This window comes from Pagrus pagrus (genome assembly GCF_965226575.1).
Source record: "Pagrus pagrus genome assembly, chromosome: 22".
NCBI lineage: Eukaryota > Metazoa > Chordata > Actinopteri > Spariformes > Sparidae > Pagrus > Pagrus pagrus.
This window is the reverse complement of record NC_140204.1, coordinates 21,292,882-21,316,412: the sequence shown is the minus strand read 5'-3', so window position 1 is coordinate 21,316,412 and position 23,531 is coordinate 21,292,882. Positions and strand designations below refer to the sequence as shown.

Here is a 23,531-nt window from a genome sequence, read left to right as displayed (position 1 = left end):
CTATCCATACAGACTTAGTGCTATGATTGAGGCCAAAGGTGCATCTACTAAATACGGACTTGGGGTTGAATACTTATTCAATAACTTACTTGACATTATATATATTTAATTAATTGACATTACTTTGTAGAAATCTGTCTGGTTTTTTTTTTGTAAATCTTTTGTTTTGTGTATTTTTTTGCATATTGACCATGATTCCATTTATAAAAACAGTAAAAGAGGAAAACAATTAAGGGGGTTAATACTTTTTATAGACCACTGTATGTGCTTCTATACTTCAGAACATACACAGGCCCATTAAGGGGCCTTTTATATTGGCCTCCATTGTTATTCATGGCTGATCAGTTCAACCCTCCTAAATGCTTCAGTAACGTTATTCAGCTAAGCTTTGAAATTGCTTCACAGTGCTCTACTTCTGATAGCGTTCAGAAGCATCATAAGATGAAATTTCCCCTCATTATTTCCTTCTATGTGTTCTGTACTCCCAACTATTCTTTGACATTTGATTAGAATACAGCTCTTCTGGCATTAATCAGAGCCTCAGCCTACAAAGAGGCTTAGAAATCTTTTTGAAATCAGTAGAGTGTATTACCACTGCTGAAATGACATCTTTTGTCATTTCAGCAGTGGTCCCGTTGTGGAGAAGCTGTCTGTGGCAGGAAGTGGGATGATAAAAGGGCAACTAGTATTTCCCATTTCTTAACTCTGACTCATGTGCACCAATGTGAATGATGGATGGTTAATGACCTTTTGTTAATGTCCAATTTCTGCTGCATTTAATGGACAAAGATAAAGATGCCAGCATTTCTTTTTTTTTTTCTGTTGGTGTCTCGGTTGAAAGATGATGACAGTGAAGTACTTCAGTGAGAGAAGGTATTTTAATAGGAAGAAATATGTTTAAAGTTTCATTAATGGATTTTGCCAGCTGAACACCCATCATACTGTTTGAGATGTTAAAGCTAACATGTTAGCAAGCAGTTGTCTATTTAAACACTTACAGGCCATAAGCGATGAATTGGGGTCGTCCACCTGATCAATGTAAGTCCAATATATACTCACTTTTTGGCTGTGGTTTTGTCTCCTCTAACTCCTGAGAAAATATCTGGCTATTTAGCCTTTAGATGTTTGACTTTCCATCAGAGAAATTGACTTTGTCTGCTGTTTAGACCTGGGCAGGCAGTGTACAGTTACAGAGGCTTTCTTTACTGGAAACGGGTGTCTGCTGCTATTTGAAACAAGATTGGTGAGAGTGGAGTTTTTGGGCCCTCACAAGAAACTAAAAAGAAATATACTGCCGTGGTCAAAAGTTTACATACACTTGTAAAGAACATGTACACTGCCTGGCCACAAAAAAAAGTCACACACTCTAGTATTTTGTTGGACCGCCTTTAGCTTTGATTACGGCATGCTTTCACCGTGGCATCGTTTTGATAAGCTTATGCAGTCACAACATTTATTTCCGTCCAGAGTTGCATACATTTTTCACCAAGATCTTGTTTTGATGATGAGAGAGTCAGGCTGCTGTGTAAAGTCTTCTCAAGCACATCCCAAAGATTCTCAATGGGGTTAAGGTCTGGACTCAATCCGTGTGTGAAAATGATTTCTCATGCTCTCTGAACCACTCTTTCACAATTTGAGCCTGATGAATCGTGCCATTGTCATCTTGGAATATGCCCGTGCCATCAGGGAAGTAAACATCCATTGAGGGAAAAACCTGGCCACTCAGTATATTCAGGTAGTCAGCTGACCTATTTTTTTGGGCACATATCATTGCTGAGCCTAGACCTGACCAACTGAATCAACCCCAGATCATAACACTGCCCCCACAGGCATCATGTCTAGGCACTAGACATGATGGCTGCATCACTTCATCCGCCTCTCTCCACAACATGACCTTTTTTTCATTGCTCCAGAGTCCAATCTTTATGCTCCCAGATTAGCCTAAGTGGTTCTCTTGAGGCCACACAGCTGTTTAGTCCCAATCCCTTGAGTTCTCTTCACATTGTGCATGTGGAATTGCTTTTACTATCACTATTAAATATAGCCGTTCTACTGTTGTTTTTTTACCATTTGATTTCACTAAACATTTAAGTGATCACCAATCACCAATTTATTCCTCAAAGATTATGGTTCACCACTATCCTTCCAGGTTTTAATAATGCGTTGGACAGTCCTTAACCCAATTCCAAATCCTGTAGGAAGTAGAGCCTTCACTGTCCTTTTAAACCAGGGTGGTGATGTGTAATGATGACCACGATAGGTTCTAAGTGATGATAATTGCAAGAAATCTATTACTTTTCACTTGCTCCACAGGGGTGTGTGTCTTTGCCACTTATTTTCTAAAATTAACAATCAGCTCCTTGGTTTCGTTGACGTTGAGCTGTAAATTGTTCTCTGTGCACCACTGTGCAAGATTGTTTATTTCCTCCCAATATGAACTCTCATCGTTGTTTATAATGCGGCAGATGGTGGTGGTGTCTTCCGCATACATCCCAATAGAGTTCTCCTGGTGTCTGTGAGTGCAGTCATCGGTATACAGTGTGAAAAGGTGGGGGCTGAGCACACAGCCCTGGGGGGCTCTCCTGTTGAGCACAAACATAGAGGAGGTGTGACTGCCAATCTGAACTCTCTGGGGTCTCATAACATCAGCTAGCTCATCGGCATATGTTTTTTAGTACACGGCTAGGTATATTATCTGGACCAGCAGCATTCACTCTCAGCAGGACTTTATTCACATCTGCTGTGGTTTACAGTGGTCCCCACCTCTCCATTCATCAAGGCCTTCTGGTTGGGAAATAATCATACTGTCTTTGTGTTCACAACATCATCAACACATTTGCTGATATATGATGTCATGGATTATATATATTTTTCAAGACTGATATGTTATCCTCAGTGGCAGCAGTGGAGTCTTGTGTCATGTCATCTCCAAATAAGGTCCACCCATCCAGCACAATAACTTGATCAGGGATGTGTATGGGGTAACCACGTCTCTGTGAAGATGTGCACACAGCAGTCTCTGATTTCCTATTGCTGAGTGAGCCTCAGTCACACCTCATCCACTTTAATCTCCTGCGACCAGACATTAGCCAGAGGAAGGCTTGGTAGAGCCACAGCTACTGGCCACCACATTTGCATGCGCTGTCTTCATGGCAACGTTAGCCCGTGATCTTGCGAATACAGCTGCCTCGCAAGATCAATTTGGTGCTGCTCCTATCAGTACCCTCAGAAGTTTCATAAAATCTGCAGTTCCCCTCAGCTTTATGGAGCTTTTAAGCCTTTTTCAGCTCATTTATTTTGGCAACTTTACTGTTTTGGTTTAGTCTAATGCTCTCATCAACCTTGTGAAAACCCACTTGCTTCAAAAAGAGATAGACACAGTTAGATCTAGCTGGTGGGGCTGTGGTGGTGACCAAAACAGCTAACAGGAGAGTGAATATTGGACTTGGATTCAATGGGTGGAGAGAAATATGAGTCCAAATGAATGCTAATGTTGCTCTGAGTATGCATAACTAGGCTGTTTGCTAAAACGTGCCTTAACAGCTTTATAAGATACATGTACAAACTGTGCTTACAGGTCGTTCCCAGAAACAATCATTTAGTACACCTTAGCAGTGGTGGTAGCGAATGTAGCCAAGCATTACCTTGTCACCTTTATAGAATCTCAGCTGTGAATGGATCATATTCCTACATTTTAGACCTATATGTGTACACAGAGCTTAATTAGTACTGAGCAATGTCATCTGACTCCTTCCATAGGTGTTGACAGTTTCTTAAGTTGTTACCAGTGATGCTCCTGCATCACCAACTTTCAAGACTCTTCCATTATTGTTGTTATTCGTCTTCTCATCTGTGTCCAAACCAATTTGTTCTCAGCTTGTAAAAATGATTGAGGGCTTTGAACAAACTGTCATTTCCTGCATGCTTATCATTCATTCTTCATTTCATGTTTTTCTTTTTCTCCATTTCCTGTTTCCTGTTACCCTCGATGCGTCCACTATGCCAATTTAAATCCATCCATCGACCATCCTTTTGTCTCCCTCTGGTACTCTGTTTCATCTCAGCACGCTCTCGCTCCTCCCATTCCCAAATCTTCCACCTTCAGCACTTGCATGACTCCACCTTTCAACGGCCACCCTCTCCCTCCCCAACCTCCTCCTTCTCATCGTCTTCCTCCTCATCCTTCTCCTCCTCCTGCTGGTATTCTCCTAGTGTTTGGCCCAGTGGTGAGGAGTGCTGCCACTACATCATGTGGGCACTGGTGGCTGCCTACCTGCTCCTCTTCTTCACATCTTCCTTTCTGGTCTTTTGCTCTGACCGTGCCACCACATGTCACTGCAGCCCCCATCATACCCCCACGCAGGGGCCCCTGCCCAGTCTGGGCCCCACCAACTCCCAGTGTAAGTCCATTTCCCAGTGCTTGGGAAGAAACTGCAAGCTTCCCCTCCTTTTGATATCACTGAACATGTGTAAGAAGGAGGATTATGAATTCTTTGCAAGTTACCAAAGATTAGAAAAAATATAATAGAAAATATGTTAGAAAAAATATAAGAATTGAGGAAGTATAAATTTACCAATGAATGTTTTGTAACATGTACATGTACTGTGTTGCAGAGATGTCTAATGTGGTGAGCACTCTAACCACTAGCCCTGGATCATCCTCACTCGTAATACCACTTTGTACCTCAAGAGATGATAGTCTGATAGCCACCATAGTTTCAGCTGGGAGTTGTATGCCAGCAGAGAGTCACTACATTTTACATAGTTTCAACTGTAATAAATTGACAAAATACATTCACAGAATGTCAAGAAAGGAAATACTTTCAAATCTATTTTCTTTCCCAAACAGAAAAATACACCTTGTGAAATCGAGTTGCTGACATTCTGTCCCATTTATCTATTTATTTACTTAAATATTATTATTATTATTATTGGTTGGTCAAAAATAGTCGCATTTAAATCTATTGGTTCACATAAATGTATCAGCCTAATATATATACATATATGTAACCTTACACTGCTGAATTACCTAATTGTTTAACAGGGTGTATGTGGGCAACCACTAAACTTTTTTTCACAGCATTCCATGGATAGCCACAATCATTAACACAGCAATGCAATTATTATTATTATATAATTAGATTATATATTATTATATAGACAATGAAAAATGTATTATACAGGGGAAGCAAATAGCATTTGACAATGTCTTTAAAATGTAATGTTTTGCTGGATTCAATGTTGTAGCTGATTGGATCCTGTGGGTTGTGAGGTGGGGTCGGATGCTATATTGAACATCCACATGACTACTGGGATCCAAGGTTTCCCAGTAAAACATTGCACTGATGATCAGTGTTAATGACCTTACTTCAGTGGTTTTAATATTTTGACTGATTAGCATATACTTATGCTGTAAGTATTTGTAAGAGTTCAGTTCTTAATTACACTTTAAATCAGTGTGTTATTGAGTGCAGGTGTATTAAAAAGGTCGACCAGTTAAGTACTGATGAGTCATGCATGGAAAGGTTCCTCATACCACAGGAGTTAATAATTAGTGGCTTTCTTTCAGATTAGTGGAGCTTGATAAGAAAGGATGACAGCCAGACTAGTGAGTGGACCATGGCATTCAGTGCTGCCTGCCTGTCAAGCCAGTTATGCCAGCTAATGTAGTTAAACCTGAGCAGATTCAATGTAAATATACACTGATCAGCCACAACATTAAATTCGCCTGCTTTACATTCTGCAAGTTTCTCTCCTGCTTCCAGAACAGCTCTGATCCATCCAGGCATGGACACAGACAGAGTTCAGGATCTGGGGAATTTAGGAGCCGGTCAACATATTGGGCTCTGCCACATTCCCTGGGTCATTCTTAAGCAGTTTTTGTGGCATGGCAGAGCACATTGCACTGCCGAGGGGGGCACTGCCATAGGTTCTTTCAGAGGAGGAGAATAGTATCACCTGTCACAGTCTGCAGGGCCTGCTGACAGCTGAACTTTGACCCATTTTACAGTGTATTGATAACTACATTAAACCATATAGATCATAATGCATAATACAAATATACAGCTTTAGGCAGTTTTTAATTACTTTGGGTCATTTTCCAAACTTTTAAGTCTTAAACAGTTGAGTTTCTAATGAATCTGTATTATCTTTGCCTGAAGTTTAAGCAGAATGACAATATTGTAGGAGGTCAGATGAGTTTTATCATTTGTACCTAATGGGTATTATGTCATATTTACTATTTAGTAGATTTATTACAGCTTTAAAGGAATGTGACAGGCTTAACAACCTTGATTTAGCTCCAGACTTGGTGCTTATGGACAAGGTCATCAGAACTCAGATTCTGACTTTGGTGCTGAACACATTCCAAGTTTATGTGGCACTTACATATAAAAATATTGGATTCAAGGATTAAAGACTGAGCCACACCTAATCCACTGTGTCACAGTGCACCACTGCTATCCTATAACACCACCCACAGGTCAGCAGCTGTCATGACAGCCTAACTTCTCTCATGCAAATTTACTGTAAGTGGTTCCAACTTTTGTGGTTTGTGATCCCTTAAAATCAGATGTCTGACTTCTTCTTACAGTTCATGGTCTTAAAAAGGAAAAAGGATAGATTTGGTCTCTCAGGATGTTTCATTTGAAGGGTTTCAAGGACTGAAGAGCCAGAAACATCTAAAATATTTCATAAAACAGCAATGGCTCTAGCACAAACTTTTTATAAACTAAGAAAAAATCCTGCAACCAAGCATCTGCAAATTGATTTGTGACAAAGACTCTTGGGCATTTTGTCCTTAATTATTGCTCATTGTGATAGTAATCTTACTGTGTTCTGTGCTTTAATTGAGCAGCTTATTGGGGCTTGGACCTGTTGGGAAACTTGTGTTTAGAATCAAAGATGTTATGTTGATGTTACGATGTGTAGACTGAACTATAATATTGTGCCTACATGTTATGTATTTTAAAGTCTCCGAGCAGTCAAGTCAAAGCCTTTGCCTGTTGAAATTTACAGTTTTGGTGTTGTCCTTTCTTGGTTTTAATGGCTGCATTGCAGAACTTACCAGGCTGTTGTTCTTGTTCTAATACTTGCCTTTACCCAATTTGTCATTATATCCATTACGAATCTTCTAATTGTGTTTAATATTTTGTGAAAGTACCAATAGTCATCCCTATAATATTGTCGCATTTGTTTTTTGTTTTTTTAACAAACCCACATAGAAATAACATAAGATTAAAAAACCCAAACAGAAAAGTATCAAAATACAGACTAATACAAAAAGACATAGACATATTCAGCAATTTCAAAATGGTTGTGCACCCTGACGTCTAAGGAAATTAGAGGTTTTCACACCATTTCAAAGTCTCCTGCCCTTCCCTAGTTATGTAGGCCTCTCCAATACAATACCAGATGCCATCTTCTTCACCTATATATGTATCAAAGGTATCTCCAGTTTTCTCTGATATAAGGCTATTATCCTCCTGGACTGCATGAGTCCAAAGTCTATTAAACTTGGTTACTTTTAAACTTAACAAACGTTTTGGGATGTATACCTAATACTCACACCAGTGACCTCAGATATAGTCTGAACAATTGTTTTCCAGTATTGCTTTAATTTGGGACAATCCCATACACAGTGAAACAAAGTGCCTCTTTTTTATAAACATTCGATGCAAGTGTCAGAGACATCAGGTGACCATTGGTTGACTTGGACTGGCGTTATGTAAGTCCTCATTAACCATTTGTACTTCAATAGTGTCATTCTCATATTAACTGCTTGAGCTTTTAAGCATGCTGTTTCAGTGTCTTGTATGTTCTCTTGAGCATCCAGTCTCCATGCCTCTAGCCTATCAATGGTGGACTCCTTATCATGTAACAGTAAGCCTGTATAAAATAAAGATATCTGACTCCTCCCCTTCAGATTGAACACTAACATTTTCAAGATGTGATAGTGGTGGCTCAGACATTATATGCTTATATTTTGATAATATAAAAATGCCTCGAAGCAGAAGCTCTGCAGTCTTTTTCAGTGCTACTCCTTTGACAATGTTTGTGCCATGGTCGGTGATTATGCATGCTAGCGTTTTAACCTCCATGACTCCAGCGCTTTGGCAAAAGTGCTTGCGGCCAGGTACCACATATCTTGGATCCAATGCTTGTATGTAGTCTTTAAACCCCTTTCTCTTAACTGTTCGAAAAGGATCCATGTCCAAGTACATGGTGATGGCATTTGTTATGTCTCTCCACCGTTTTATAGAAAATGCCTCGGAAAGTGATGTCTGACCTGCAGAGAGAGCTTTTTACTTCCCACTGCTGCTAAGATGATTCACTTGACATTTGCGGAGGAAACAATCTTTTGCTTTCCTTATATTCCAGACATGTTTTGCTTTGAAAAGATTGCTAGTATTACCACGCCTTGCAACCAGCATCCTCGGACATGCTTTTGCTGGTCACTGTCTGACTTTTTAAACGTCGAACCATGTCGCACTAGTATTTTTTTTATACCTCCTCCTCTTCGCTGTGTGCAGCACCTTTAGCCATTGCTGTGATACAAAATAAAACCACATGGGCTCTCACATTTTGAAAAAGTGAGGCACTCTACCGGTGAGCACGGTATAGTCTGAATGTATTAGTACTTTTTATGAATACTTTTTGAGAATAAGAAGTATTAGAGTATAAGAGTACACCTCTAGCAGAGTTGTTTTGTGTTGCCTGCATTACCTGACCAGGCCATCTATGCCAAACCAAATTAATATCTGAGAGTCTCTTATTTTAGACTTAAGTTGTTTAATGCTGTTTATAACGTGTTATAGTTCTGTCTTCCTGCAGTTATAGTACAAAGCTGTGTGCTTTGTGTCTCTTGGCTCTACAGTCCTGCTACTTCCTAAGAGCAGTTCATCTTTCTTGGTATTAATCACCACCTGCTACACGTGTGTGTATGTTTCTACACGTGTGTGTGTGTGTGTGTGTGTGTGTGTGTGTGTGTGTGTGTGTGTGTGTGCGCCAACCCACCATCTTTCACTTCATGCTTTCATAAGAGATCGAAGATATAAATACTGTTACACAGCTGACAGAAGCTCTGAGGACATTATTTACACTCCACAGATACTGTGGAGCATCAGAGTATTCTGCTGGCAGAGGCTGAGCTTCTCATTCTGCTGCTACTCATAATTCATGGTGTCAAAAATCTCTTTTGCCTGCTGTTTAAATGACAGTGACTATCAAGCAAGATTGAATTTTCTTCTCACTTATCGTCAAGTGTCTCAGAAGTGGAGCACTCTGACAGAAAGGATTTTCTGAGCGAGGTCTAAACATGTGTTAACATTGTGTTTGCTTGTATGAAGTTCTACTGTACAATACACATGTTTTTAGGTTTGAGTTGCTGCTTGATATTTAATATGCTCCCTCTGCATTCCAAGGTTTCCTTCAGTAAAAGTTTAGAATTATACAGTAAAATGAGGACTTGGTTCTTTCACAGTTTGCCATTACATTAGGTCAGTGAACAAATATTACCAGGCCAGTGATTCCAGTGAAAGACAGGTGAAGTTTCATAGTCTACAAAACCTTTCTGGAGCTTCACAGCAAAACCGTGTGGCAGCATACTCCAAAACAACTGAAGTAGTTTGGGACTCGTTTTAAAATAACAACTGAATAAGAAATGGGTCCGTACAGCTCAACTGGTGTAATCCAAGTCTCCGGAGGCCCTGAAGTCCCAAATTGATTTGGAAAGTAATTATTTTCACCGGTGGAGCTCATGCACCCACTTGAGACGGGGTGCACGCTAGCACTTTATGTTTATCTGCTACAGTAAAGATTTTGGCTTTAAAAGAGGTGTAAATAACGTCATCAAATCAATTTTGGATCTGGGTGCCTATGGAGACTTGAATTAACCTGGACAAACTGTGTGGGGGCATTTTATGTTTATTTTCCACTGTTCTTTAATGTTATAAAAAAGGTCTCCATCCTATTCAGTTGTTTGGGACAATGCTGCAGAACTGTTGTGCTGTAAAGCTGACTCTCCATCCCACTAGGGGAGAGTAGATAATACATTCATTTTTGTGTGAACTTGGGTGATTGGTGGTTTGAACCTCAGTCCTGCCCTGTTCAGCAAACTGATACTCTCTGTAAACATAGTCAAAGTCCAAAGCTAGTGCAAAAGGACACTTGTATTTACATTATTTCAGCTGAGTCAGGCTTTTAATTAGAGCAGCCAATCAGAGAAGGGGTCTGGTTATCTCAACAATATGTTATCCAGCATCTCTTTCTGCTTACTATATAAGCCTGTCTGAGGCTGGAGAGCTAGTCTCGAACAAAAAATAGGAAAGTTGATGAGTGAGCATGTTTCCACTCTGTGCAGTTAGTCTGTTGGTTTTAATGTCACTTGAGGGAATCAGTGCACAGCGCCAGCAAGTAAGTGTTCAGGTAGCATGGAACAACAGTGGAGTTGAAGCTGTTGAAGGTAAAAACAGATTTACAGTATTGCTCTCTCTCTTTCACTGTGTGTGTGTGTGTGTGTGTGTGTGTGTGCGTGTGCGTGTGCGTGTGCGCATGTATGTGTGTGTGTGTGAAATCTTTTCACTCCTCCTTCACCTTAACTCCACAGCTTCATCTCCAAACTGTAAATGTCAGTAGTGGCTGTACTTGTAGAGAGCGACAACAACAGCACTTATTCTCTCCGTTCATTGTTTCCTAGCTTACCTACTTAGCATGAAAGGTAATTTTGATGTTGTCATAAGCTGAACCACACTAACTTCCTGCCCCTTCATTCATTTCTATGTGATGCCGTATTTCTGTGTCCGTTTGAAAACCATGTGAAGTTTATCCTTTGAACGTCATGATGTTGTAATTCTGGTTCCATGTTGTGGTCATGTTCCACTTTGGTCCATTTTAATCTCAATGCTTATGCTTCTTTTCATATTCATCTGGGGCTGTGTATCCAATCAAATCATCCCTTTGTTTCTCTTTTGCCTTTGTGTTTCAGCTCGTAAGCAGGAGATCATTAAAGTCACTGAGCAGCTGATCGAGGCCATCAACAATGGAGACTTTGAGGCCTACACGTTAGTTCCACTAGTTCAACCTCAAATATCTGAAACACCGTTACCTGTCGAAGCAATTCCTCATATATGTCCACGACTCTAATATGGCTGTGTTGTGTTCAATTTCAGGAAAATATGTGATCCTGGCCTCACATCCTTTGAGCCTGAGGCCCTGGGCAACTTGGTGGAGGGCACTGACTTCCACCGCTTCTACTTTGAGAACGGTAGGTTTCTGTTTCACATTGCACATTGAAGCATTAGAAACACAGCATACAGTATATTTCTTGAGTTTAAGTATGATCAAAGCATTCAATCTAAAGTTGACCATGATAGAACTAGACAAATGTAATATTGAAAGGCTTTCTCAGTTATCTCTAGTGACTCCTTTGAAAAATTAAGTGCCTGGAGTTTCATTTTATGATGCTCAAAGTGTTGAATGACATTAAACACTCAAAGTAAAACACTCTGCACAATAAAACTCCTCAAAGTAAGTCAGATTATTTTTAAGGATGAATTGGCTCTTTTAAACAGACATATTTGACAGATAACATATCAAAAGCAGAACTTGCTTTGTGCTTCACCCAGTTCTGATCCACTTCCTCCTGTGATTAGTCAAGGAAACAAACAGGTCTGTTTTTTAATGTTCTAACAGTCTTTTTCTCTGGTCAAAATCAAAGCACTCAAAACAAAATAAAATGAACTTTACATATTTTTTTAATCTAAACTAGTTCAGCAGGTTTAGATGATAACATAACACACATTTTTGTATAATAAATGATCATTTTAATTAATGAAGTATGTATGTTTTTGGCCCGGCGGATTGGTCCTTTTTCCAAAAGGGAGCGGCAATCCTCTCATAAGCTTTACAAACATTTACATATTGATACATTAATAACTTTGAACGAGGGCATGAAATGAAACAGAATTAAAATCAACACACTATTTGTCCAGTGACTGTTCTTTCTTCTCTTGAATGAGAAATGTAGCGTAAGGCACCATGGCACCCTGGGGTCTGAGGTCCTGAGAGGGCAGGTCACACTTCTTTGTGAACTCTGGGCCATGTCTGAAGAGCTGGAATTGGTGCTCTATCTTGCAATAAACCATCTTGCTATTTGGTTGTTGAGTTCTTTGAGACGGTGTCCTGGTGCGTTTGAAGTCGGTTCATGACTCTGAGGGACTGATGTCCTGAAGACACCAGGCTGACTGAGAGGTTTTCCAGTCACATCCAAATGTGCTTGTGGTGATGATGCTACATCCCACACTGATGGGCTACACCACCTATTCAACATGCTCAATTGGCCGAATAGCCATGGAAAAGGTGTGGGACACACTACAACTGGGTCCATAGACGCACTGGCAGCCAATGTCAATGCCCGTACAAAAGCATTCTGACAATCAGACATTTTGTAGACAAACAAAACCATTTAACCAGTTTATTTAGAGGCCAAACTGAAAGTGAGTGCCCCTCAAATGATGGTGATAAACCCTCTTTGCGCAGGAAAACTAAAGTAAAAACCATTAGTCAAGGTCATGTTTCTTGCCCTAACTATTTCAGTAATAATAACATTGTACACCATGTTAAGTGTGGACAGGAAAGATGACCAACACTATAAAAAATAGTTGTGATTAGGTCTCTGGTTTTATTAGTATTCAATATCATCTTCAGAGTCCTTAAATTTGCCCCCCTTTTATTCTTTTCCTCTGCAGCTCTGTCCAAGACGAAGCAGCCCATCCACACCATCCTGCTGAACCCACACGTCCACCTGATCGGGGACGAGGCCGCCTGCATTGCCTACATCCGCCTCACCCAGTATATCGACGGCAGCGGCATGCCTCGCACCATGCAGTCAGAGGAGACCCGTATCTGGCACCGCCGCGACAGCAAGTGGCAAAACATCCACTTCCACCGCTCCGGCTCGCCCACAGTGCCCACCAAGTAAGGCGCCCCCACCAACAATGTGATTACATGAAGTCCAACTTTAATTATCCCAATTGGGAAAATGAGATATGAGTTTCTATAAGGAATATCAAGCAAAAAGAAAGTAGAAAATATTTGAGGACAGAATGGGGTTTTGATCTATTAATGACTCTACATGTGATCTGTGTTTCAGTTGAGAGGACCATCCTTGACTACAAACACTCTCCAGCCTACAGCAGTCAGCTGAACAGACCCTGCCTACCAAGTGTCCATCAGCTCCTTCAGCCAATCCCTGCCCATGATAGCTACAGCTCTGCCCTCTCAGTTTGTTGTTTACATATTGTTGCTGCTGGACTGAGGATTATTGTACATGTTTAAAAAAAAAACTTCCAAGTCCTGACAATATAATTTTGTAGTGAGAGTGTGGTGTTTATTCTTGGATATTACCACCTGCAGCATGTTTTTATTATTGAGGTTTTTAGATCAGTATGTTTGAAATAGAAGTGGTTTTCAGAGGAGCCAGTTGTTCCAGTTGATTTATTTTTATTGGGCTGGTAAAATATGTGAAACGTCCAGTCATCCTGTAGTGACAGTTTTTCATTTGAATATTGCAGATATTGAGGAGTCATGAGCTGTTGTGATGATGTTTTTCGCCTTTGGGCACGATGGCCAACATATCACAAATCTGCTTTTTACTCATGTATCTTTTCTGAATTGCCATCCATTAAAGCTCAGACTCAAGCTTGCTTTTGTTTTGGTGATGTATAGGTTTGGGTAATTGATGCAAATTGCTCTCTTAACTTAGTCTTTAGCAGTATCCATATTAACTGAGTTGGCTACTTTTACAGATCTGTTTTCTGGTTTGCCACTGGCGCCAAGTTTGTTTACTAGGGATTTAAAGTACATGTTTAAAAGGGAAAAATGAACTAAAACATGTGTGTTACCTTGGACCACCATCTTCACAGAGCAGCATGTGAGAACAGTCTCTTATGATAGAATGTAAACTATAGTGATGCATATAATTCTTTAAAGCCATTCTGTGACTCGCTCCAGTTAATCATATTTTCATACAGTTAGAAGCTAATTATGTGAACTTTATCCATTCTAATTCATTGTTTACTTTTTATATTGTGATATTGTTGCTTGTACTTCCACTTAATATTATTATTACTTTCCTTTAAGCCCCTTTAACCTTTATTCTTTCTTTGACTGGTGTACGCCAATGTTTCACTGCACTAGGTTTTACACTGGACAGGACCAAAGCAGAATCATGATGTTCAGCTTAAACTTCAGTTCTGAAATAAGTTCCCATTTTAATTTAATTTTTTTTTTTTTTTTTGCCACAGGGAATTTAATCATTCACCAGAATAGCTAAGCAGTAAATCACCATTCTAGTTATTTTTGTGTCACTGTTGAATTAAAGGGAAAGGGGATTGTTGGCATCACTTACAGGTTCATGTGTAAGACACTTCAGATTAGATGTTGTGAAATGTCATCGACAAAAACCACATGGGAAATTTAATTCCAGAATCAAAGCAAGGGGAAAGACAACAGTCACGTTCACAGATGGGGTGGTGATGAATGATTATGTATGTGTTGAGGATATTGAGATTTTTTGTTCAGAAAAGTGCTCGCATTCTTTGGTTTGATGACATTTGTCCCTCACACACCACCCTTTGTTTTTATCTAAGATGCGTTAAATTGCCAATGGGGCACTGATAAATAACTTTACCATGATGGGACAAGCCTGATGTATGTTTATGAAATATCAAATAAAATGTGTGATTTATGCCATGACTTTGTACTTCTTTCCTTTTGTCTTCTTTATTGACTGTTATAAATGCTGAGCAAGCTGTGTTTATATTGTGAAAGACTATATTATTATACCCTTCTTCTAATAAACATTGCGGCCCAGCTCCTCATAGTCCTTCTCCAGAGCTGCCGTGTCCTCTCTGGCCTCAGAGAACTCCCCCTCCTCCATACCCTCACCCACATACCACTGCACAAATGCATGCTTGGCATACATCAGATCAAACTTGTGGTTGAGATGATCCCAGGCCTCTGCAATAGCGGTGGTGTTGCCCAGCATGCACACAGCCCTCTGGATCTTGGCCAGGTCTCCATCAGGAACTACAGTGGGTGGCTGGTAGTTGATGCCAACCTTGAAACCAGTGGGGCACCAGTCCAAAAACTGGATGGTGTGCTTGGTTTTAATGGTGGCAATGGCAGCATTGACATCTTTGGGCACCACATCACCGCGATACAAGAGGCAGCAAGCCATGTACTGGCCGTGGCGAGGGTCGCATTTCACCATCTGATTGGCTGGCTCGAAGCAGGCATTGGTGATCTTGGCCACTGAGAGCTGCTCATGGTAAGCCTTCTCAGCAGAGATGACAGGGGCATAGGTGGTCAGAGGGAAGTGGGTACGGGGATATGGCAACAAGTTGGTCTGGAACTCTGTCAGATCAACATTGAGGGCACCATCGAAACGAAGGGAGGCAGTGATGGAGGACACAATCTGACTGACCAACCTGTTCAGGTTGGTGTAACTGGGACGCTCAATATCGAGGTTCCTACGGCAGATATCGTAGATGGCCTCGTTATCTACCATGAAAGCACAGTCAGAGTGCTCCAGGGTGGTGTGGGTGTTGAGAATGGCGTTGTAGGGCTCCACTACAGCGTGGGACACCTGGGGAGCGGGGTAGATGGAGAACTGCAGCTTGGACTTCTTGCCGTAGTCGACCGCCAGATGCTCCATCGGGAGGTGAAACCAGAGCCGGTGCCACCTCCAAGGCTGTGGGAAACCAGGAAGCCCTGAAGGCCAGTGCACTGGTCAGCCTGAGGACAGAGAGAGACACTGATCACATATGAGATAGAGTTATGTCATTTCATTGGATATTCTTGCAATTAGCTTCACTCAAGTTTTACTCTTTCAAACAATCAACCATCTACAGAACTTTTCAGTACACTATTTTTCTACTTCTCATCATCATTATCATTAATTATTATTATTAATAATAATATTGTTTAAAGTGAGCCTCTTATCGTTTAACAGAAAAATACATCATACAAACAGCAACTTTTGCAGCCTTGTCAGTCTGATGGCGAGTTATCACTTTCTGTCATCACTAACATACTGTTTATAATCAAAGAAGCTCTGAGGCTTTGTTCTATATGTTATAATACAAGATTTCAGCATTGAGCTACAATCAGGCAACATTCATGATTCTATACAGTCAAACTAACCAAAAGCTTCTTATTGATCATCATTATAAAGTTTCAGGGCGCTCCTGTAACCATGGTAACTCACGGTGCCAGAGGGGAGGGAGAGACGCTGAATGAAGCCGTTTACACAGATACACTGCAGACAAAGTCCAGACTATAGTTGTTATTTCACACATGTAGCACACAACAGGAGACTCTCCGTGTCAGACGAGTTCTCACGTGCTGACTAAACTCAGCTGATAACGTAGCAGCGGGACGAGTCCTTGCTAGCTAAGCAGCTAAACTTTAGCGCCGCTCCGTGTTGAGATCCCGCCCCGTGTGGGTCACTGCACTGTCATTGGTCAGGCGCACACACGCTGTTAACGATAAGTTAACTAGGCGAGTTAAAGGCTTTTAAACTGTGTGGGAGTGTTGTTACAGAGTCATTAAGGTGTGAGCTCTGAGTTGTTAGGGCCACATGTGGGTCGTTGACCCGACCGGCCTTCATGTGGCTTGCTTTGGCTAGGTGAGCCCAGGTGTGAATGGTTGTTAAGTAGCGCCAAGAAGTTATAACGGCTCTTCAGCATGGAGACTCAGCATTCCTAACAATGGTAAGTGATGAAGTTAGTGTGTGAAATGATTGAGATGGATGGCAGATCTTTGTTACTCTTTGAGGGAGAGCACCATCTTTCAACGAAATACATTTTAAGCTAGCATGACTGTCTTAAAAGTTAGCATACATTAGTCTTGATAGATTAGACTAGGTGTCATTAAATTATACAGAGCAATTGCAATAAAACAGCCATGGTGAACTAGAAAAATATACACTAGAAAAGATGGATAAAAAAAACCATTTTATCAATAAAATATATCTATTATTATTTACAATCAGTCTAATTTGCTTTAACTGTTTAATGAATATTTTAAAATGTAGGTATTGACAAACTTGCAATTATTGTGGCATTTAATTATTTAATTAAATATTTTACTGGCAATTTCTAAAAATGAGGCCGCTACCACAATATACTTCTGAGTTTAAAATAAATAAATAAATAAATTACTCTGATGTCTTGTATTCTTTATGAAGCTATGATTTGAAATACACTACTTTTTTTTAGATTTACCAGACACATTACTGTAGGTGTATTTGCACAAAGTATTGGTATCGGATCGGTATCGCCGATACCAGTCTGAATTTCACTCAGTATCGGATCGGAAAGGAAATCGGTGGTATCGAACATCACTATCGAAAACCCCGACATACTGAATGTGGGATTCAGTATGCTACTTGAGCAGACCAACGCCGTTCACACCGCAGTATGCAGTATGCAAGTTTCCCAGAATGCATTTCGTGGCGACCGGCAGCAGTAGTGGTAAAACAGGCGCAAAGCTGTTTTATTTTCCGCTGTAGCGCTGTTAATATGTCACTTTATTAAGTTTTAATATTTTTCATGCGAGAAAGTAACCGTTTAGATCCCCAATGTGCTGTTAGTTTACGCAAATGACGGCTGTTTAGTAATTTGCCTCGATGTTTTCGGAGAAGTGAAGCTCCACCTGAGGGACTAACCCTCCAGAAGGAGCGGCTCGTCTCAGAGGCAGCAGCCCCGTCTCCAGAGGTGTTCCGCCGGCCAACATGCGTCGTCGTCCCGGGGGAGACAGCAGGCCAGTTATCTTAACTGCTGCTCTTTTAAGATTAACCGCTAGAGGGAAGCTTCATGTTTGTAGTGGACAGTATACAGTATAGCGCTGTCTCGGGAGCTCTGTATCTACCGAAATCATCAAGTATTAATTAAAAAATATGTTTTAATTAACAGAGTACTTTTTTAAATTTCATATGTACAACAGCCTGGATTTCTATTGTACCTGTATAGCTTTCGTCACAATAGTCAAGTAGCCTATGCACTGTACTTATGATATGTAAACAAACATAAACGCCGTACTGCTCCGGAGTACGTGACGAGGACGTCATGAGGCTTATGGACAGTATAAAAGGTGAGCAGAGGCGGGAAAAAACTGAGGGAGACAAAGGAGAAAATTGAAAACAGAGCAAACAGAAGTCAGACTAAAATAGATAGATGTCTTATCTATCAGTAGTGAGAGGCCACAATGTGGCACAAAGAAGACGAAGGAGGGAGAGGAACAGGATAAATCTTCTCTATCATATGTGAACATGAATATGAAGCCAATGTAAGTAAACCAAACATTTATAAGGGGCAGTTTTAGTTATTAACCTGGGCATACAGTTAAGCCAGATAAGTCAATAAATAATATTCAGTGATAAACACATTTATTTAGAAACAATTTATAAGGCCTTCTTGAAACAGTTAACTTAAAAAAAACAAAAACTTTTAAGAGTCATGTGAAGTGATACAACAAAGAAAAAACATTTGCCCCTCCTCCCACAGGCTGCGCTTCGAGGGCAGTATTTAAAATTAAATGCCCACACTCCTGTGGTCCGCCTCTTCTTGGGAGAGGGGGATTTGAGGCGAGACTTCCGCCTTTTAAGGCGGACAGTAAACGCCTTGGTCGAGGCTCTGAGGTGTGGCAAGGACCACGGATGGGGAGAAGCCCTGGAGGCTGCGGTGTTTCTGTACTGGCTGGCCAGTGCCACCTCGTATCGGGTGGTATCGGATCAGCATCATGGCCATCTATGCAAGGGTGGTCCATTTTCCTGCTGCAGATGAGCTGCACCCATCTTGCTGGCTCCCGTGCCTTCTGCCGTGTTGTTGGCTGCATCGACGGGAGGCACATCAGGATAAAGCCACCTGCAGCAAACAAGGACGATTACCTGAACAGGTGTCCTGCATACAAAGTTCTATTTAATCCCATCTTAATTAGGGCTGTAACTAATGATTATTTTCATTATCGATTAATCTGAAGATTATTTAAACAATTAATCGATTAGTTGTTTGGTCAATAAAATGTTAAAAAATGTTGAAAAATATCAATCATTGTTTCCCAAACCACACAATGACATCCTCAAATGTCTTGTTTTGTCCACAAACCAAAGAGATACTCAGTTTATTGTCAGAAAGAAACAAAGAAACCAGAAATATTCACATTTGAGAAGCTAGAATCAGAGAATTTGGACTTCTATTTTCTACTCAAACCGACTCTTAGTATCACAATAGTTGACGATTAATTTAATAATCAATTATTGTTCAATTCATCGATTAATTGTTGCAGCTCTAATCTTAATGTGAACTATTTAGTGATTTTTTATTTTTTTTTTACAGAAAGCTTTTTCACTCGATCCAGCTTCAGGCGGTCTGTGATCACAAGGGTTTCTTCCTGAACACATTCACTGGTATGGATAGTAAATCAATATTTAACAGGATGATAATAGGCCTAATTACTTTGATCCAGATTACATTGATATGTGATTTTTACATTTTTTGAGGAATATGGATTGCTTTTATCTGTGATTTTAAAGGTCTGTATTGGAAGTGTTTACAATCAAGTACTCATTTTCTGTTTTTTTCACGACCACTACTTACAGGCCTACCTGGTGCAGTCCACGATGCACGGGTCCTGCGGTGGAGCTCCATGTACTACCGACAGCTCTACCCTCCTCCGGGCTGGATCATCCTTGGGGATGGGGGTTATCCCTGCCTGGCGGCACCCATCTCCCTCATAACCCCGTACAGGGAGCCAGTGCAGAACCCTGTGAGGGCCAGGTACAACCGGCATCACTCCAGGGCCAGATGTGTGGTGGAGAGGGCATTTGGGATGATGAAAACCCAGTGGCGCAGCATCTTCCTGAAGGCTCTTGAGGTAAAAGAGAGCATAAGATGTGTGTAAATGTAACTAGTACATAATGGCTGACAGCTGAGCAGTACATTATACACAAGTACAGGTCATAAAAAATAGTTTACAAAGCATTTTAATAAATTAGGATTAAAATGATTTTGGTTTAATAACTTTATGCAGTTACATAACTCACCTCTTTGTTCCTGTAGGTTAAATCTACCTTTGTCCCGGTGGTGGTGTCCACCTGTGCCTTCCTCCATAACCTCTCCATCCACAGCGGGGATTTGGTGGAGCCAGATGGGGAGGAAGGGGTGGACCATGGAGACGAGGAGGAGCAGGCATACCAGCCCGGAGACCAAATGCCAGGGGACAATGTCAGAGACAGACTGGCAGCAGAGGTCTCAGCTCCTGGAGCCGTCATCCCTGCACTGCAGGAGCATGACTATTAGTCACAAAGACATTTTTTGTATATAGTTAATATGACATAAGTATTTTGCATATATTTCAAATTTACTTTACACATTTACTTTCTGTTGAAATGTTGATTAATGTGCCCTGTCCCTATTTAAAAATAAAGAATTGTACCTTCATCAGCTCGTTGTCCATTTCCATGTTTTTCCAAATTCTGTGTTCTAAACTAAATAACTTCTAAACATAACACCAGGGTCCGGTCATTGCTACATTGGACTAGGTGAACCTGTCTTGGTACGACTACTTAACATGTTGCACCATTCTCAAAACAGTATTAGCAACTAGGCAATTAATGTCATGCATGTTCTCCCAAAATTATTTTTTTTTTTTAACAATGTGCTTTATCCACCTTCATTGTGATACAAAATATAACATACAATAACATTTATGCAAGATGTCATACTGTTGTTACGTAATGTTTTCTGGGATGACATAATTTGAACACCAGTGACACTAGAAACTAATGTAATCAGACAAATGCAATTTATTTTTTAATAACCCTCTCCAACATCAACAGTGATCAGTGATTTTTCCCTTCTCTCCTCCCGTTCTGCATTTTCTTTCTCTCTCTGCTCAATCCACTCCCTCCATTTTCTCTTCCTCTTCTCTTCTCTCTCCACCTGCTCTCTCTCCTCCCTCTGCTCTCTCTCTAAGAGACAGAAAGAGTGGGTCATCATCATTTTGGTCAAGGCTCTCTATGGCAGGTTCAGCAACTGAGGGAGCTGACTTCAATGAGTAAGCAGATGATGTGCCTAAAAGCTGCAAAACATCAGCAGGCTGCTGGTGCTCATAGCAAGCCTCACCAGACAGCTCAGTCCATATCTGATATACAGGATGGAGATATGCGTCTGCAAGGACATCTGATTTCTGAGTTTGACTTTTACCACACTCATCTGGCTTAATACTCTCTCGACTTCAGCATTTGAGTGTGGCAAGGACAACACGGACTCAGCAGCCATGGCAAGTTCTTGAAACGGGTTGGTATCAGCTGCATCCCTGAACATCCAAATCTCACTCCAGAAGCTCAGTGTGTTTTTTGTCTCATTCCATTTATTAAGATGGATGGCACGCCATTGCTGGACAATTTTGTCAATCTCTACAGGGGAGTAGCCGAGAGGGTTGGCTAGTTTTTCCATTTCTCCAGGGCACTTGAGCTTCAGAGTTTCCTCCACATTGAAAACTGACATGTAGTGCAGTGCTTCATCACCTATATGTTACTACCCTGCATGGCAAATGTTTATGGACCCTATTGTTAATCCCCGTCATAACAGAGGCATTGTCAGTCCCTATCCCCAGGAGTTTCTGTTTTAAGACAACACTTCTGGAGGAAAGCCACAACAGCACGGGCTATAGATCTGGCATCTCCTCACAACCCCCAGGTACTTAGAAACACTTACATCCGTGGACTCATCGAGGAGGAGGCTGAAACGCTGATCACCCACATCTGCAACCAACTTTTTCAGAAAGTATGGTCCTAGACACCATTAATCATTTCTGTGCACTTTGTCCTGTGCATTTTGAAGTGAGTAGCAGCAGTAGAGACTGCCAGCTCTGACTGCAGCTGGGAGGACTGCTGCGCGCGAGGACTGGGCCGCCAGTGAGTGCCTTGGGACGGGGGAGGGGCCCCCGGCAGCACCCGCTGCTCGTTGAGAAGAGTGAATTGAATTTAGCGGTGAATATTTGTTAAGGGAGTCTGGTGATGTTGTGATCAGTAGAAACAGACATTGTGTTCACAGACGTGTGCTGCTAACATCGGCAGCTTCAAGTCTGATTTCGCAGCATCAAACTCAGCTTGATGGATCCTCTGACTCACACAACCAGTCTCACTGTCCTGTCCTCAGCAACACTTCATCACAACAAGCTCTCTTTAGAAACATTTGGCACATTGACCTGATTTATCATCTATACATGCTGAAATAATCTCAGACTGATTAAAAACATGTTGAGGAGGCAGACTCAGTGCTCCACCCAGTGTTGTTAGCCTCCTGAAGGTCACCCGTCTGTCTTCTTGTCTTTGTCTCTCTCAGGCTCAGCCAAAGTGAAAAGCTGAAGACAGACTCAGTGTTCAGACCTGGTGGAGTTACAACAGCCTCATCTTACCAGAGACAGTGATGTTGATGCTGTTACTGGCTGCTCCCTCTGTGGACTCACACCAGTAAACTCCACTGTCAGATGTCTTGATTTTGCCGATGTCACAGAAGGGATCAGGTCTACACTGAGTCCTGGTGTCTTCACTCGCGTTCCTCCTCACCGTCCATCCATCAGAGCTGTCGTCCTCCTCACACCTCAGAGAGACAGACTCTTCTTCAAACAGCTGAGAGCTGTCAGGACTCATCTTCAGAGAGGCTGGAGGACGAGACCGAGAGATGTGGTTAAAGATGATAATGTGCAGTTTTGACAGAAGTGTATCTTGGTCCTCTTACAGTCTCTGTAGACCTTGTTGAAGTGCACTGATCTCCTTTGTGTTTCAGGCTCTGAGTCTCCTCATGTTTTAAATGTAACTCTCAGAGTTGGTGTCAAACACACAGCAGATCTGACTTCATGTGTCTCACATGTCAATATTGTTTCTCCACTTTCTCTGTCAGCGGCTGCATCATGCTGCGTGTGCAGTCCTGCTTTCACAATGACATTTTTATAGCAGCGCATTTATCTTCAGCGTCCAGTCTGTGGACATCCAGACACTTTTCACTGTTTTATTGTGTTTGCAAACTGTTTCCCTCCATAAACAGCGTCCTGAACACTAACTGTGCTATCAGGGACTAAATAACTCTTCATCAGTCACACAAGAAGTTTCCTCACCTTGGTGTGTGGAGCCGCTCAGCAGCGACGTCACAACTAAAGACAAAAGACACTCAGGTTGGTTTGAGAGGACACACAGAGGAGGACAGTCGTCTCACAGAAACAACATCAGCTGATGTTTGAGTGTACTTACAGAGCAGACGCAGCAGACGTGTTTCCTCCATCCTGACACTGACTCATATGACATCTACACTTCATCACTTCATGCTCACATCAAGTCAGACCCTCCTCCTTCCTCTCTGACCGACTCCCACCCTGCTGTGGACCTGCTGAGGAAACCACGGGTCCACCTCACTATTCTCCTCTGTCCTCCTCAAACAAGGGTGGGACCTGCAATGAGAGCATCCATC

At 41.4% G+C, this 23,531-nt stretch overlaps 3 protein-coding genes and 1 pseudogene across 26 annotated transcripts in view; 1 reads left to right on the top strand and 3 right to left on the bottom strand.

Moving 5' to 3' along the window:
* The window catches only part of LOC311251631 (calcium/calmodulin-dependent protein kinase type II delta chain), a gene marked incomplete at its 3' end in the record, with an annotated part of 101,096 nt that extends 86,345 nt beyond the window's left edge, over positions 1-14,751 (top strand). For 9 of the 23 annotated variants that reach the window (XM_084344141.1, XM_084344158.1, XM_084344156.1 and 6 more), the window contains 5 exons: positions 10,697-10,717; positions 10,985-11,060; positions 11,169-11,263; positions 12,747-12,975; positions 13,151-14,751. In XM_084344141.1, coding sequence (XP_084200267.1) covers positions 10,697-10,717; positions 10,985-11,060; positions 11,169-11,263; positions 12,747-12,975; positions 13,151-13,154 — 425 coding nt within the window. Of the gene's footprint in view, positions 1-10,696; positions 10,718-10,984; positions 11,061-11,168; positions 11,264-12,746; positions 12,980-13,150 lie in introns of those variants that run through there. The other 14 variants (XM_084344143.1, XM_084344139.1, XM_084344154.1 and 11 more) reach the window with 2 other exon arrangements.
* A 100-nt stretch (positions 14,752-14,851) lies between these two features.
* LOC311251316 (tubulin alpha-1C chain-like) lies at positions 14,852-18,800 on the bottom strand (annotated as a pseudogene). Its single transcript, XR_014624938.1, has 4 exons — positions 18,674-18,800; positions 18,089-18,174; positions 16,268-16,336; positions 14,852-15,795 (listed from the first exon to the last, which is right to left on the bottom strand). The product of XR_014624938.1 is annotated as a tubulin alpha-1C chain-like (transcript).
* Positions 18,445-20,855, bottom strand: LOC311252039 (uncharacterized protein). The gene is made up of 3 exons (XM_084344800.1): positions 20,105-20,855; positions 19,667-19,929; positions 18,445-18,926 (listed from the first exon to the last, which is right to left on the bottom strand). The coding sequence occupies exons 1-3, from the start codon at positions 20,330-20,332 to the stop codon at positions 18,800-18,802; spliced, it is 618 nt and encodes a 205-aa protein (XP_084200926.1). The 5' UTR covers positions 20,333-20,855; the 3' UTR covers positions 18,445-18,799.
* Positions 20,856-20,946: 91 nt separating this feature from the next.
* LOC311251315 (uncharacterized protein) lies at positions 20,947-23,345 on the bottom strand (the record flags this gene model as incomplete). The annotated part of the gene is made up of 4 exons (XM_084343696.1): positions 20,947-21,029; positions 22,483-22,728; positions 23,182-23,217; positions 23,315-23,345. 4 exons carry the CDS (start codon positions 23,343-23,345, stop codon positions 20,956-20,958), a joined length of 387 nt encoding a protein of 128 aa, XP_084199822.1. The 3' UTR covers positions 20,947-20,955.
* Positions 23,346-23,531: the final 186 nt, after the last annotated feature.